Below are 14,977 nucleotides of genomic sequence, written 5' to 3' on the forward strand. Positions count from 1 at the left end.
GGCACACCTTTTACCTGCTAATCACAGCGGAATACAGGCGCTCTCCCGAACCCACGTTCAGCGACGCCACCGTGTCATTGTCCATGACCTCCTTGCCCCTCCAGAACAGCCTGACACTGCCCTTGGTGGCCTTGAGGTCCTCCGCGTGCATGGTCTTCAAATTTTTGAACTTGGTCGCCCTCTTCATGCCGTAGCGGTGTGTCTTGCGATTGCTGTCGCAGACAAACACCTCGATTGCCTCCGACTCGTCGGCCTTGCGCATGGACTGGCGCTTGGACACCACAGCCTGGATGTCGGTGGCGCCGCGACGGTCAATGTCCTTGCCCTTGCCGGCCGGTTTCTGGGCCTCCGCGCCTGGGCGGCGCTCGGTCTTGCGTGAGTCCACGGGCGACCTTGGCGCTGCGACGGCAGCCGCTGGAGCGGAGGGAGTGGGGCTTGGGGCGGCGGCGGTAGCAGGAGTGGAGTGGGTGCGGCTTTTGGTGGCAGCGGCCGCAGCAGCGGAACGGTTTGGGGTGGCGGCGGCGTCTGCGCTCGACTCGGAATCGTCAATGAAGTTGGCGAGCAAGCCACCGCTGTCCCTTTCCTCTGACGGCGGGTCTTCTGGAGCGAACCTCGAAGCTACCCGCCCAAAGTTCTTCAGACGCTTGATGTCCTTGGCACACTGCTTCTTAGCCAGTTTGGCGGCTTTCCTGGGGGGGGGGGGGGGTCTTCGCATGGTTGAGGATGTGCTGTTGGTAGTGGAGTTGCTATGATGTATGGGTGTTGTATAATGACATGGCTTCCCAAGCTAGTAGTTTATACCCCTTGACTGGAAGGGAACCTGTTGGGCGCAAATGCGAAGAGGTTGGCAGAGGGTATGCTCACCACACTGAAAGCGGCGAGACAACTATGGGCAGGGTCGCTAAGACACGACTGCTCACTCATTGAGACATGGTAACCTTGCCGCACTCAACGCTTACCTAGCATGACATTGTTTATGGATGGCGGTGCAGCAAGGCAAAGTATTGTCCGCCACACCGCCACGTTGCCTGTTTTTGGACAATTTGTCAACAGATTTCTGGCTTGAACCTTCGAATGCTCAGTATGGCACTGCTGCAAAGCATGCATTACGAGGAAAAACATCTGTTTCACCCAATGTAACAGACCAACCGAGCTCATCAAGCCTGGACAGTGCGGTAGCTGAGGCACCAGGCTTGAAGTGGCCATTTCCAGAATTTTACAATTCAGCAACACCCCCACCCCCCGCCCCTCCTCGCCCCTCTCCTCCCTCCTCCCCCCCAAAAAACCGGACCAAGAGACCATCCCGAATTCCCGAGAAACATGACACAGTGCGTTCACCGGGTGCTGCGTTAAGCGTGTTGCCACGAGCTGCACGTCCCATGCTTATATGCAGACGGAGAGCGGGTACAACATGTGTGCAACTTGCTGGAGCAGCGACAACCTTTGGTGCCGTCCTCGTGATCGGACGTCACTTCGTCAATGCTTCAGGGAGGCAACATGCGAGTTGGGCGATCTGTGTTTGTTGTTTGAGTCTCACTCTCAATCCCAAGACCAACACCATGTCACCAAACTCGCCACACGTCACTGCCTTCCTCTTCCTCCTTCTCCTACCTCGGCAAACGTCAGGGTGTGTATCGGCGCGGAAGCGTCTTGATGGCCACTGACTTCCCCAGCGCCATCCTTGACCATGGTTCAGGCGCAGACCGACCCCAACTGCCCGGTGCAGCGGCCGCCGCGCCTCAAGCACTGGCAAACCTCGCCCACGACCCCGCCCTGGTGAACCTCTTGCTCGCTCACCTGTCGCCAGCCCAAGACGACGAGCGTGACACTCGCGAGACTCCCGTCACCGAGGTGGCCAACTTGGGATTTGAGCCTGGCTCCGTGTTCGCCGAGCTTTCATCAGCAAGGCGCCCACCGCCGGGCCAGATCCGCGACATTGTGCCCACCAGTGTCACCGAGGTGACGACCTTGACGGCGGCATTGGCGGACGCGAACGACCGCGCGGCCCTCCTGCGGCTGCGCGACGCGCACGAGTGCCAGCTGGGCCCCGGCGTCGTGGCTCTCTTGGTGGCACTGCTTGGTCGACGCACTTTCTCGATCGTTGCCCGCCGCGGCGCCGGTCTCATGCTCACTGAGACGCGACATCGCCGCTCGCTTCCTCCGCGCGGTTCGCAAGAGCAACCCCGCTGGCGTGGAGCGCTACCGCCGTGAGGCCGAGAAGTGGGTCAGTGGCCGAGTCAAGGAGATCCCACAAACTGCCTTCGACGGACCCGAGGCGATGTACCACGCCAAACCGAAGGACTTCATGGTGACGTCGACAGCCAACCCCCATTGTCGGTGTTCAGTCGCACGTCAGCTGGCCCATCGAGGAACCCGTTGCTACAGAAGGCGGCAGAGGAGAAGACGAGGAAGTATGAAGTGGGGAGGGGGACGGCAAGGCGACGAGAAGTGGCCATTGGAGAAGAAGATACGTAGGAGTGGTGGTTGGGGACTGTACGACGAGCTGGAGATCTGGAGACCAGTTGTCAACATACCATCCACCTCCGCACAGATGCAACACGTCCCCAAGGGCCCAATTGCCTTCACATCACGTGACTTGATCGACTGTTCACCGAAAGATCTGATTTTCGGTAAATTTGCTTCCGTCCGAATGCATCGTACTGGCTGGGTTAACATTTTAGTGGACCTCCTCGTCCGCCCAACCCGACACCAAAGACCACCCGTCAGGCGCACCCCAACCGTCTTGCGCACCACCTGAGAGATCCTCGGCGCCGACCTCGACAACTTCTCTCTCGACCATCGACCTCACGAACAGCGTGATCCCCGCGTAAACAACAAAAATGCCCTCCATCGCAGAGTGCCAGCAGTCTGGCGACTTTGTCCTCAAGCCCGATTCGGTCGCCCCTGTCCTTGACACCTCCAACTGGCCCATCCTGCTCAAGAACTACGAGAAGGTGTGTAGATCCGCGTTCTTGAGGCCCAGACTGTGAAAGTTAGAGACAGAGAGTTGCAAAGACTCGTTTGCGGAGGCTAGACACAGACTGTCGTGGAAATGCCCAGGGACCATTGCTGACCTCTTCCAGCTCCTTGTTCGCAGCTCCCACTTCACCCCCATCCCTGCCGGCTGCAGCCCCCTCAAGCGCGACCTCAAGACATACATTGAGTCGGGAACCATCAACCGTGGGCATCAGACTACTCCAGATATGTCACGTGACCCTCGTAACTGACAGTACCCAGTTGACAAGCCTTCCAACCCTTCGTCGCACGAGGTTGTCGCTTGGCTCAAGCGCATCCTCCGTGTCCAGAAGACTGGCCACTCGGGTACTCTGTAAGTCGACATTCTGCGCTCTCTCTGGACCCGGGCTTTACCCCACAAACCACCTTCGGCCAATTCCTAGCGTACGCCTTCGTGATCCGACAACTAACATTGACAGCGACCCCAAGGTCACCGGTGTCCTCATCTGCACCATTGACCGCGCCACCCGTCTCGTCAAGAGCCAGCAGACCGCTGGTAAGCAGTACTTGGCCGTCGCCAAGTTCCACGACTCGGTTACCGAGAAGGACATCATCCGCGGCCTCGAGACCCTCACCGGTGCTCTCTTCCAGCGTCCCCCACTTATCTCGGCTGTGTAAGTACCCCCTGGAGGAGCGACGCTCATAAATACAGCAAGAGGCAGCTGCGTGTTCGTACTATTTACGAGAACAAGTTCATCGAGTACGGTGAGTGGCTTGGAGCGATTCGACGAGACAAGGACGGGGACAACGGACGACGAGGCGGATTGCTGACCACACCCCAGACCCCAAGCGCAACCTTGCCATCTTCTCTGTCTCGTGCGAATCGGGAACGTACATTCGTACTTTGTGCATTCACCTCGTGAGTAGCGCAAACGCAGAGGAGCGCAGAGGACGATGTCGAGGCAGTAGAGACGATATCGAGTTGTCGAAAGTGACACTTGGGGGGTTACATTTTCGGAAATTTTGATCCCGCCCGCCACCAACTTTTTTGCCACACACGCACCATTGCTGACTCTTTTTAGGGTATGCTCCTCGGCGTCGGTGCCCACATGCAGGAGCTCCGTCGTATCCGCTCGGGTATCACCAGCGAGAACGACGACATTGTCACCATGCACGATGTCCTTGACGCCCAGTGGGTCTACGACAACACCCGCGACGAGTCGTACCTCCGCCGCGTCGTCCGCCCCCTCGAGTGCCTCCTCACCAACTATAAGCGTATTGTTGTCAAGGACTCGGCTGTCAACGCCGTCTGCTACGGTGCCAAGCTCATGATCCCCGGTCTCCTCCGTTACGAGGCCGACATTGAGTGCCACGAGGAGGTTGTCCTCATGACCACCAAGGGTGAGGCCATTGCCATTGGTATTGCCCAGATGTCGACTGCCGACCTCGCCTCGTGCGACCACGGTGTCGTTGCCAAGGTTAAGCGCTGCATCATGAACCGCGACCTCTACCCCCGCCGCTGGGGCTTGGGCCCCAAGGCTCAGGAGAAGAAGAAGATGGTCAAGGCCGGCTCGCTCGACAAGTACGGCAAGAAGATTGCCGGTGTCACCCCCGAGAACTGGTCCAAGTCGTACGTCGACTACGCCGAGGGCGAGGGTGCCGAGCCCGCCGCTCTTGTTGCCACCCAGCCCGCCGCTGCCAAGATCGAGGAGGTCCCCTCCACCCCCGCCGCCTCGGGCGAGAAGCGCAAGCGCAACGCCGAGACCACCGCCGAGCCCGAGACCCCCGCCGGTGACGACAAGAAGCAGAAGAAGAAGAAGAAGCTTGTCGGCGAGGACGGTAAGGAGCGTGAGGAGACCGAGGAGGAGCGCGCCGCCCGCAAGGCTAAGAAGGCCGCCAAGAAGGCTTCCGCCTAAAGCAAGAATCTAGATTCACCGTCTGCGTGAACCACATTTTTTCCTGTTTATTGCGTAGAGTTTGGGCCTCCCCCTTTGTACTTGTATCCATCTCATGATGCACCCGCATCTCGCTACAAAAAAAAACACAACCCTGCATTGTTCCCGCTCTTGTGTCTCTAAAATTCATCCACCTTGAGCTCGGCGTCGACCTGGCTGAACACCTCAAAGTAGGTCTTGAACAGCTGGATGTAGTGCTTGACGTCGCCAGAGCCTGCAGTCTCACGGATCGAGTGCATGGACAGCTGGGCGAGACCAATGTCAACGGTGCGGACGTGGGTCGAGAGGTGGGGGCCAACAGTGGAGCCGCACGAGCAGTCGTTGCGGACCTCAAAGTCCTGGACGGGGACGCCGGCGCGCTGGGCGATGCGGCGAAGGAGGAACGTGGTCTGGGCGTTGGACGTGTACCGCTGGTTGGCGTTGGTCTTGATGACGACACCCTGGTTCATGCGAGGAGCGAGGTTGGCCTCGTACCTGGCCTCATAGTTGGGGTGGACAGCGTGACCCATGTCGGCCGAGATGAGGAAGCTGTTGGCGAGAACCTGGTAGTAACCACGCTTGGTCATGCCAGACACCTTTTCAACAAACGAGGGCAAGAGGTTGGACTCGGCGCCGTGGTTGGAGACTGAGCCGACCTCTTCGTTGTCAAAGAGAATGACACAGCGAATGTTCTCCTCCTCGGAGGCCTTGCCAGTGGCGGCCTCGGCCTCGACAGCGTTGCAGATACCCTCAATCGAGGCAAAGCAAGTCATGAGGTTGTCGCAGCGTGGGGAGAAGATGAACTCGTTGTTGAGACCACCGACAGCCGAGGGCTGAGTGTCGTAGAGACACAGCTCAAAGTCGTTAATGTCATCAATGTTGCAGCCAAGCTCGTCGGCAAGGACGGCGAGCAGAAGAGGGTGGTGCTTCTCCTCGACGCTGGTTGCACCGGCACGGTTGAAGTTGTCGCCCTTCTCCTTGGGAGTTGCGGCGCCAGAGGGGGTGCCGGGACGGGAAGCAGCCGCGGTAGCGTTGAGAGTCTCGTTGACGAGGCCCAGAATGGGGAGGAACTCGGTCTCCTTGTTAAACTTGAACTGGTCGTTGGCGGTGCGGTCGAGGTGGATGGCGAGGGTGGGGACACGAAGGATTGGACGGTCAATCTTGACGAGCTTGGAGGCAAAGCCGCCGCCGCGCTGGCTGACAACTACACGGCCCGCAACCGACAGGTCGCGGTCAAACCAAGTGTGCCAGAGACCACCGCCGTACAGCTCGCACCCGACCTGGAGGTATCCGGCCTTGGTCTTCTTGGAGACTGGGCGGACCTGAATGTTGGTTAGCTGCGACAACTGGCACTTGCTCTCACCTTCAAGCATGGGCTGTCGAGGTGGCCAACAGCCATGGAAGTGGCGCCAGGACCAGCGACACCCTTGGGAGGAAGCGTGAATGCGACGAGGGCGCTCTGGTTGCGAGTGTAAAAGTACTTGCCTCCAGGGACAAGTGACTCGTCAGGCTCGCGCTCCGAGACGCGCTCAAAGCCGGCCTTGGCCAGGCGCTTGCAGAGGTTGGCCACGGCGTGGAAGGGCGTAGGCGAGGCCGTGACAAACTCGCAGAACTTGACGGCGTCGACGGGGGCGGCGGCAGGGAGCTTCATGGCGGATAAGGGGTGTTGTGGTTGACAGCAAAAGTGGGTGGAATGTGTTCTCGAATTGGCACAAGAGTGTCCTAGAGTCCCAACTCGCTCCGCGTGGTACAACACGTCATGTTATCGGGCATGAGCGATCAGTGGTTGATTTGATTCCGTCAAGGGCGTGTGGCACTTGCATCAAGCTCTGTGTGTGCACTGCCTGTCTGAGAGCACCTGCTTGGATCATACATTGCAGCCGCCTCAGGATGCAGATGGAAGTTACACTAACTACTGCACGATTCCACTCCTTGTCATACATGTTGCATAGGACAGCGAGGACGGCGCTGTCCTCGCTGTCCTATGCAACATGTATGACAAGTGGGGTATCCTCGAGGGAAGATGTCCGCACCTAGCGGCCCAACAGACACTCATGCGAAGCCGCGGGGTGGCGGGCAGGTAGATGAGGGCCAGCATGTCGCGACTAGACTGGGACTCTAGAGACCCAAGTAGATAATGTCGTCGTCGTCCTCCTCATCGTCCTCATCGTCCGAGTCAGGCACCATGCGGAGAGGCTCCGCAAAGTACTGCGCGGCGAGTGTGGATGGGCCTGGGCGGGCAGCAGCGTCTGGAGAGCGCTGGGCGGCGATTGTGGAGGGGTTGGGGCCAGCGACAGCGTTGGCTGGCAATTGCGCGCTGAGTTGTTGACGGGCAATGGCAGCCTCGGCGGCACGAGCGGCAGGGCTAAAGGCCGAGGAGTTGGCAGGTCGATCCTGCGTGAGACCGTTGTCGTTGCCCGACCTCGGGCGCTTGGTCGCCTGCTTCTCGTTCGCGGGGTGGCTCGCGTCCGCCTGGCGCTTGGTGCCAGTTGACAGGGTGGGGGCGGCATCCTTGACCTCGACCTCGGGCTCGGCTGCGGCGTCCACCGAGGACATGATGTCGCCGATGGCTTGTCGGCATCAAGCCTGGCCTGCACCTTAACTCCCACCTTGCTCTTGACCACAATCGAGAGCAAGAGGTGAACGGGGACAAGGCGGTCAGGAAGGATCGAGTATGCCAGTTTGTGGAGGCGCTCCAGCCGTTCGAGACCGGTGCCGGTTCCACAGACCACGGCGGCGGCGGCCTTGGCGACCTTGTAGAATGAGTCGCGCGGCAAGGCCTTGAGAGCCGCGTAGTTGCGCACGACATTGCCCCGGGCGTTCCAGCACGCGCCACAGATGGCGACACCCTCGGGGTTGCGGGGCGCGAGGTGGAACTGTCGGAGCACGCTCAAGAAGCCTGAGCAGCGGCGGTTTCCACGGTTGGCGTCACCACAAGGTCCGCTCGCCGTACGGCGGCCCATCGGCACCAAGCGACGCAGATCCCTGGCAAGCTCGCGCACGCTGATACCGGCGTCGGCCGCCATCTGCTCGCGACTTTCCACCCATCGACCGTACACCTTTGTCACCACGAAGTTGCAGTGACGGCACGTGCTTGAAGCAACACTGACGGTTAGCTTACCACGGCGTTTCGACGTTTGGGACTCACCCCGCACCATGCATACGCATGCCGTGGCTGAGGCTGACCTCGGTTGCTTGGCAGTGGTTACCCTGGCACGTTTGCGTGACAGCCATGACTTGGCTGCGCCGTAGGTCTCCATGCCGTTTTCGTGCCGAATGTATGATGCCAGCTGCTGGTTGTCGAAGCCGAGCATCCTAACAAGTCAGTCAGAGCCCAAACCAACGGAACCCACTTCATCGCGTACAGCGCCTTCACGCCGTGGTGGACGCAGGCGATCTTGCGCTTGTCGCCTTGCACGAGGGGCAGCTGGAGGCCCACGACGGCCAAATACGACTCGCCGTTGAACGTGCAGCTGTCCCACTGACAAGTTAGCGTGCGTATATGCGAATCCCAAATACTCACAGTACATCCCTCTTCCTCGACGCGCCTGGCGTCGTCCTCCATCAGGTTGAATGCGGCCTTGACATCGGCATTGTCAAAGTCGGCATCCGGGTTCTGACCAGCGCATGCGACCTGGAGGAGCAGAGGGATACTCGCGTAGTCGAAACGCTCGAAAAAGTCGGCGTGCGCGTTCTGGCGCGCACCAGAGCCCTCGTCTTGAGGCAGGGGGGGGGGGAGGCGTCTGCATGATTAGCACGAAGAACTCCTTGTCATACCAGTACGTACCTCATCCTTGGCCCAGTCTCGACGCAGGGTCTTCAGCGTCTCGACGTGGCGGGACTTGGCCGACGGGAAGAGCTTGAAGCCCTTGGTCGCCTTGACAATGCCTGCCGGGGTCTTGACGGTGTGGACTTTGTCGCCCATGAAGTCGCACAGACCCACGACAAGTCCGATGTCGAACTCGTGGAGAAAGACACCGCCAAAGTACCAGGCATGCTGGGCCACCTTGTCGTACGTGACGCTGATGAACTTCTCCGCGACCGCCTTGAAGACCATCTTGAGGACACCGAACACCCGGTCAGGGTAGCGGTCGTCGTGGTGGTCGATCAAGTCGGCCGGGAGGGGGACCGCGCCAGGGAGGTGTTCAGTGAAGCGCATGCCCTTCTTGACGAGGCCGCGCTCAAATATTTTCTGCCATGAGCCAAAGGCGCAGGGGGGTTGACGGGTGGGAGATGATACTCACGTGCGGCCAGCGGCAAAAACCGGTGTCGCGCTTTATGTCCCTGCGCACAGTCATGGCGCCCGGAGCTTCAATGACGCAGCTGTAGCCGTCGACCGTGTACACCAGGTTACCGGGCACCTGAAGCCACTCGTGCAGGCCCTTCTCGCTGAAGACGGCGGCGAGGGAGAGCTTGAGGCGCTCGAAGATCTGGTCCTCGAGACGGTCGCGCTGGAGAGTCAGCAAACTGCCACGTATTCATACTCACCAGGCCGGTCCACAACTGCACACCCACACGCTGCGCCGTTGGTGTTTGTTTGGGGTACAGGTGGATTGCCAGGCCGTCGCCCTCCTGCTTGCGACAAGCGGCCTCCACCAGTGCGCTCTGGCCGAGGATGAAGCCGACAAGACCGATGTGGTGGGTGATCTTGTCCCAGTCACGGTCTTTCGGCGATGGCGAGCGACTGTGGTTCCTTGAGACCGTGTGGTCCCACTTAATGTCGTGGGCAGTGAGCAGGCCCGTGACAATGGCGACGTGGGTCCAGTCGGGGTTGAGAGTGGTGAAGTTGATCCCAGCCAAGCGGAAGTCACTAGCCTTTGCACTGACGACCGCGAGGTGGAAATGACGGAGGTGTTGGAGAGTGGTGTTGTCTTTGAGCTTGTAGCTCGGGTTTTGGCCTTGCGGCATGTTGGATGATGGGTTGGTTGATTGGTTGGGTGTGAGTGATGTTTTGTTATGGAGAAAGGTGGGTGTGAAGAGACGCAAGGGGGGTTCAGTTGCACTGTTGGGCGCAAGTGGTCAAGCGTCACTCCATGATCCATGACTCCACACCTCCCACACATGGCCACACAGATACACAGACACCGTCATGTGCTCATGTGCCGCACACGCACATCGAGAGAGTGGTACTATACCCATGGTACCATGGTCGCTGTACTGCTGTCCTTCATGTACTGCTGTGCAGATATGCAGATCCCGGTCGCGGTGCAAATCCCGGGCTCGAAGCACAGCAGTGATCCACTGGCCACTGGCCACTGGCGCCACTGGCAACTGGCCGGCGGGCAGCTGATCCCCTGTTCCGCTCAGCATTCCCTCTGCGTCTGACAACCGCCTTGTACTGTAGAGGTGACCATGTCATTGGTAATCGGGGGGAGACCGTACGAAGACGTAAATCAAGAAGAAGGACAGCAACATGAGTCATCAAGCAGAAAAAGACAAACCGATGGCGGGCCGATCATACATCGGATCATTCGCTGCTGGCTTCTAGCTTCTGGCTTCTGGCCTTCTGGCCTCGGGGAGGCGAACTTCGCCAAGGGCCAAGGGGAATACGAGTGTACTAGCGTCCGTCCAGTGTGTGGCATGGGGGGTACACACCTCCCTTTACTCTCTCACCCGGCCACAACCTGTCCACGCGGACTGTCCCCTGCCTCTGCCACCGCGGTCGGTGTCACGACGAAGGTGCCAACACCTGTCGGTGACCCCGGTCAGACGCCGTCGGAGCTCAGAGTAACCGCTCCCAAGAAGTCCGCCTCTCCAAGAAAAGAAAAGTAACGCCGTGCTGCCTGAGAATCAGTCCATCCTCGAGGCAGATGTCGAGCCCCACTGCCACAATGTCTTCTCTTGCACCCGTTACATTAGGATCTTTCCATGCCGTATCCAGCCCGGTACGAATCTTAGCCGGGTATGTATCACCCTCAAGAAGCTGCACACGGCCTGCGTTCACTTCCCACGAGGCTCGACGACCCTCTTCTTGAGTCTTTTCCGACGGTTCTCATGTCCGCGCACCTCGTCCTTCGTTACTGCTGTGAATCCCTCCCCTTGCACCCGTCCTCGTGGCCCTCATGCTCTCCGTCCTCATCCTCGTTTTCCCCTTCTTCCGTAGCCGCTTATTCTCGACCCCGGTCATGACACCGTTTTTTTTTTTTGCCCCACAAGATCCCATTGCACATGCCCACAGACAAGTTCGCCTTTGCCGATCAAGGCCAATGATCCAATGACCAATGGGTGGAGTGGGGTTCGAGGAGAGTGGACACCGAAAGTGGAGGTCTGCGTAGAGATCGCCTGCATCGGCGTTATGACGTACTTACGTAAACAAATTAAAACGCCACACCTGTCGGCGTTAGGTTGGATGGTCGGAAATTTGGAGGAACGCCCAGGTCCTGGGTACCCTGCGTGTGTGCAGCCGGCGGGGTGTAGTGGTTGTTGAGCTTCAGCGAGCAGCCCTTCCACCTCAATCATCAAGAATCATTAAAAATGGTGCGTTCCGCGCGGGCTGGATGGCGGACAAGGCGCTGACGGTGTGCTCCTTCGTGCTGCTCGTGACCTCCCGCTTTTCCTCGTCGTCAAACTCGTCCTGCTATGCGTGTATCGTGGCTCTTTTATCGACATTGAACATGTTCGCGCCGACTTCCTTCCCCTACGTTCTGTCGACTGTGCTCTTCCTCTGGCCTACGATCTGCGAACTTTGCGTTTCTCCAACAGGGTCGCGTGCGCACTAAGACTGTCAAGCGTGCTTCGCGCGTCATCATCGAGAAGTACTACCCCAAGCTTACTCTCGACTTCCAGTGAGTTCACACCCGGAGCTGGCGCCTAGAAGGGAAGACACGTAAGAGGTGGAAATAGGACCCAGCGAGGTGTGAAGGGGACGGGACTGCAGAGCAGAGAGACAGAGGGAGTGGTCGCGAATCACCACTGCTCGCCATCGAGTGGTCACCGAAAAGAATTTTTCGGCCCACCAGGTCGAGCAACGAGCTCGCAGCTTGCTTGCAATCGCTGGCACTGTGAGCACGTTTGCTAGGCCTGGAGTCGTACGGATGTCGTTGTGCGACTTCCCGACCGCGATGCGCCCTCTTGGCCTCTTGGGTGGTGGCGCCGATCACCTTGCGCCCCACACTGCTGTTTACATTCCTCCTCCACTTTCGCTTCCTTGATCTATTTTCACCTTCTACATCTTCGCCTGCTTGCTCTGTTCATCCTACGCTTATCCTGACACCGCAGCTCGAACAAGCGCGTGCTCGATGACGTCGCCCAGGTCCCCTCCAAGCGTCTCCGCAACAAGATTGCTGGCTTCACCACCCACCTCATGAAGCGTATCCAGAAGGGCCCCGTGCGCGGTATCTCTTTCCGTCTCCAGGAGGAGGAGCGTGAGCGCAAGGACCAGTACGTCCCCGACGTCTCGGCCCTCGCCGTTTCGCCCGAGGCTCCCCTCGAGGTCGACGGTGAGACCAAGGACCTCCTCCGTTCGCTCGGCCTCGACGCCCTCCCCGTCAACGTCGTCAACGTCTCGGCTTACCAGCCCCGCGAGCGCAAGACCCGCTTCGTCCCCGGTGCCGGCAAGGCCTAAACTGGTCGACAACCCCATGTGTATTTATGGATTGGGCTTTGCACTGGCAGTCGGCGTTGGTCCTGTGTCGTTTCCTTTGATCTACTGGTGAAGAGGAAATGCAGAGGTTACCCCCACAGAAGCAGGAGGCATTTCATTAAACTGACTTTTTGTCGGTGAAAGCTGTACCCTTCGCGCCAGATCCATAGACTTCATATCCCCTCTCTTCTTGTGGCGATCCGCAGAAGGTTTCCGCGCCTCTGTGGGGTCGATTGCTCGTAGTTTGGGGGGTGAAGCCTTTCGGGCTGGCGTTGAAGTGCAAGGCCAACACCGTTCAACTGACGCACTTTGCAGAGAAGACTGCGCGCAAGATGTGCTACTAACTGCTGACATGTCTGATGCCTTTTTGTACAAGCTGGTTTAGCGTTGCGATGTGACATTGCAAGTGGTTATCCTGAACATGAGGCAAGCACGGGCTGCAGGGTGTCGGTATAGGATCGTGACGACGAGGCCATGACCAAGTCCTGAGGCTTCATGCGCGGCGGACAGTATGACGGCTACGAATGCAAAAGTACGTCCACCGTGGACAGACAGCACTCCGCAACGCGTGTAAAGATGCCGCCGCCTGATTCCAGTGTCGTTGCCTGTCGACGTTCGTGATTCATGGATTGTCCATGGACCGTCATTTTCAACCCTCCGTCACGACTACGATGCACAGCGGTACAGCGGGCCGTCTTATTAATGACGGCAACCTGTTACCCTAATCCTAAAGTGACGTGCATAACGGCCGACGTCTCCATGGCGAGTACAACTGCGACCGAGTGACTTGCAGTGCAGCCGCCGTGGCACACCACAGGCATGCAGCTCGACTGTGGCCCCTCTCACGCCCATGCGTCATCGCTGACTGAATTCGAGGCAGAGTCCCGTAGAGCCCTTCCCGCCTGTTCGGTACCCAGATACCGCGCTTCTCACGCAGCTGCGATCTGCGATGTCACCGCTTGTGGAGGCTTATCGACGTCCCGGCGGGCCGGTGTAAGGAATGAGGCCAGGACCGCTATGAGGCCTCAGGTTAGGTGCTTCGCACCGTACAAGTACCACGACGGTCAACGGTGTGAACGGGCATGTCAGCGACGTCTATCGCTATTAATAGTGGAACACGTGCAAACCACTGCCCAAGGGACCGCTGTGCATTGTATTCTACACGTTGCTTGGCTTGAGCAGAAGCAGGCGTCTTCTCCATAGTACCCGTCATCGTCAAAGCGAGATTCGCGACGACTGAGAAGGCTGGAGACGGGCCATTTGCCCTATTCGAAACCCTGCGGTACCATCGTGCACCCTTCGCTTAGAAGATGGAGGTGCATGGAAGCTAGTCTCGAGACTGCCCTCGTCGGTTGCAGTTGGATGTATATGTGTGGGTGTGGCACGCTGATCCGGTGACACGTCGACAACAGCCGCAGTTCGGAAGGGGTGGGGAACTCGGATTGTGCAGTGCGGGTGGATGCAATGCCCAGACCTCCAGATGCAGACGTGTTCACAGGCATGCACAAGTGTAGGTAAGCGACAACGCGCGTAGGAAGGACGAGGCAGTACAATACATGCGATGCTGCCACCGGCATGTCAACTATCTGTCGCCGCATGTATCCCCCCTCTAAATCCACCACGTCTATGTCTATGGATGCCCTCCGAGTACCCTCTACTTGCTATCTTGCGATACTCACCGCTCTGGTGCATCCCGGCTATGCAACCGGTCAAACTATGTTCCATGTACTTGTGTTTAACCCAAAGCCAGTATTGCGCCGGAATGCAAGCGGAAGTCACACCTACTTCGTGGTTCGGCTAACACAACTGCCACACCTTCGTCTTCCTTGATCCTTGCGTACGTCGCCCTTTATGACCGCAGTTGTATCACACACACGCTGCATCTACAATGAAAAGTCGCGCGACAGTGTCCGCCTGTCCCGCGTCTTTGGCCGATACGTAGGCTCGTGCGTGGCAGTTCTGTACGCAGCCACCGGCCGAGACTCGGTTTATCCTTTGTTCCTTTTGTGGGTCCTTCTCAGGTGGCTGCTCTACTTCAGGAGTTCAAACTGTCATATACTGGCCTCAGATTACCTGTACAATAACACTGATGCGCACCATGGTTGGGCGCGTTGCCGAACCTTGCGAGGCCAGCTGGCGAGGCCCGTAGCAAGCGCCAACGAATTTTGGGTGGCGAAAGTGGCGACATTTCTCCGGCTCCATGTCCATGGGCTGTCCGGTCCTGTCGTCAGTTTCAAAGCAGTCGCCGGACCGCGCTGCTCTGCCTCTGTCGCTGGTGACAGTGTTACCTTGGCAGCAGCGACGCAACGATCGCCGTTTGTGACTGACAACAGAGACACTCAGCGGGCGGAGGTTGAGAGAGCCAGAGCCCAGGGCACCCACTCAGCAACACGCGTTCATCAGGCCCTGCGCGCGGGTGACAGCCCCCCCCCCCCCCCCCGGCCTTTCTGCCGACCGGCACCCACGGTGTGTACTTTTGAATTTCCGAACCTACCCGCACGATGCC

At 58.8% G+C, this 14,977-nt stretch overlaps 7 protein-coding genes across 7 annotated transcripts; 3 read left to right on the plus strand and 4 right to left on the minus strand.

Moving 5' to 3' along the window:
* Positions 1 to 10: 10 nt before the first annotated feature.
* Positions 11 to 715, minus strand: EHS24_000662 (uncharacterized protein; the record flags this gene model as incomplete). Its single annotated transcript, XM_028616486.1, has 1 exon — positions 11 to 715. The coding sequence occupies one exon, from the start codon at positions 713 to 715 to the stop codon at positions 11 to 13; it is 705 nt and encodes a 234-aa protein (XP_028480343.1).
* An 844-nt stretch (positions 716 to 1,559) lies between these two features.
* Positions 1,560 to 2,211, plus strand: EHS24_000663 (uncharacterized protein; the record flags this gene model as incomplete). The annotated part of the gene is made up of 2 exons (XM_028616487.1): positions 1,560 to 1,627; positions 1,674 to 2,211. 2 exons carry the CDS (start codon positions 1,560 to 1,562, stop codon positions 2,209 to 2,211), a joined length of 606 nt encoding a protein of 201 aa, XP_028480344.1.
* Positions 2,212 to 2,840: 629 nt separating this feature from the next.
* On the plus strand, positions 2,841 to 4,871 carry CBF5 (centromere/microtubule-binding protein cbf5; the record flags this gene model as incomplete). The annotated part of the gene is made up of 7 exons (XM_028616488.1): positions 2,841 to 2,954; positions 3,084 to 3,180; positions 3,238 to 3,328; positions 3,435 to 3,629; positions 3,668 to 3,720; positions 3,798 to 3,874; positions 4,038 to 4,871. The coding sequence occupies 7 exons, from the start codon at positions 2,841 to 2,843 to the stop codon at positions 4,869 to 4,871; spliced, it is 1,461 nt and encodes a 486-aa protein (XP_028480345.1).
* Positions 4,872 to 5,029: 158 nt separating this feature from the next.
* Positions 5,030 to 6,540, minus strand: EHS24_000665 (uncharacterized protein; the record flags this gene model as incomplete). The annotated part of the gene is made up of 2 exons (XM_028616489.1): positions 5,030 to 6,211; positions 6,253 to 6,540. 2 exons carry the CDS (start codon positions 6,538 to 6,540, stop codon positions 5,030 to 5,032), a joined length of 1,470 nt encoding a protein of 489 aa, XP_028480346.1.
* A 467-nt stretch (positions 6,541 to 7,007) lies between these two features.
* EHS24_000666 (uncharacterized protein) lies at positions 7,008 to 7,445 on the minus strand (the record flags this gene model as incomplete). The annotated part of the gene is made up of 1 exon (XM_028616490.1): positions 7,008 to 7,445. The coding sequence occupies one exon, from the start codon at positions 7,443 to 7,445 to the stop codon at positions 7,008 to 7,010; it is 438 nt and encodes a 145-aa protein (XP_028480347.1).
* A 24-nt stretch (positions 7,446 to 7,469) lies between these two features.
* EHS24_000667 (uncharacterized protein) lies at positions 7,470 to 9,797 on the minus strand (the record flags this gene model as incomplete). The annotated part of the gene is made up of 8 exons (XM_028616491.1): positions 7,470 to 7,475; positions 7,499 to 7,994; positions 8,076 to 8,204; positions 8,243 to 8,370; positions 8,413 to 8,601; positions 8,677 to 9,081; positions 9,134 to 9,340; positions 9,378 to 9,797. The coding sequence occupies 8 exons, from the start codon at positions 9,795 to 9,797 to the stop codon at positions 7,470 to 7,472; spliced, it is 1,980 nt and encodes a 659-aa protein (XP_028480348.1).
* A 1,706-nt stretch (positions 9,798 to 11,503) lies between these two features.
* Positions 11,504 to 12,453, plus strand: RPS17 (40S ribosomal protein S17; the record flags this gene model as incomplete). The annotated part of the gene is made up of 3 exons (XM_028616492.1): positions 11,504 to 11,542; positions 11,592 to 11,674; positions 12,108 to 12,453. 3 exons carry the CDS (start codon positions 11,504 to 11,506, stop codon positions 12,451 to 12,453), a joined length of 468 nt encoding a protein of 155 aa, XP_028480349.1.
* Positions 12,454 to 14,977: the final 2,524 nt, after the last annotated feature.

Source organism: Apiotrichum porosum (genome assembly GCF_003942205.1).
Source record: "Apiotrichum porosum strain DSM 27194 chromosome Unknown scaffold_1, whole genome shotgun sequence".
Classification (NCBI taxonomy): Eukaryota; Fungi; Basidiomycota; class Tremellomycetes; order Trichosporonales; family Trichosporonaceae; genus Apiotrichum; species Apiotrichum porosum.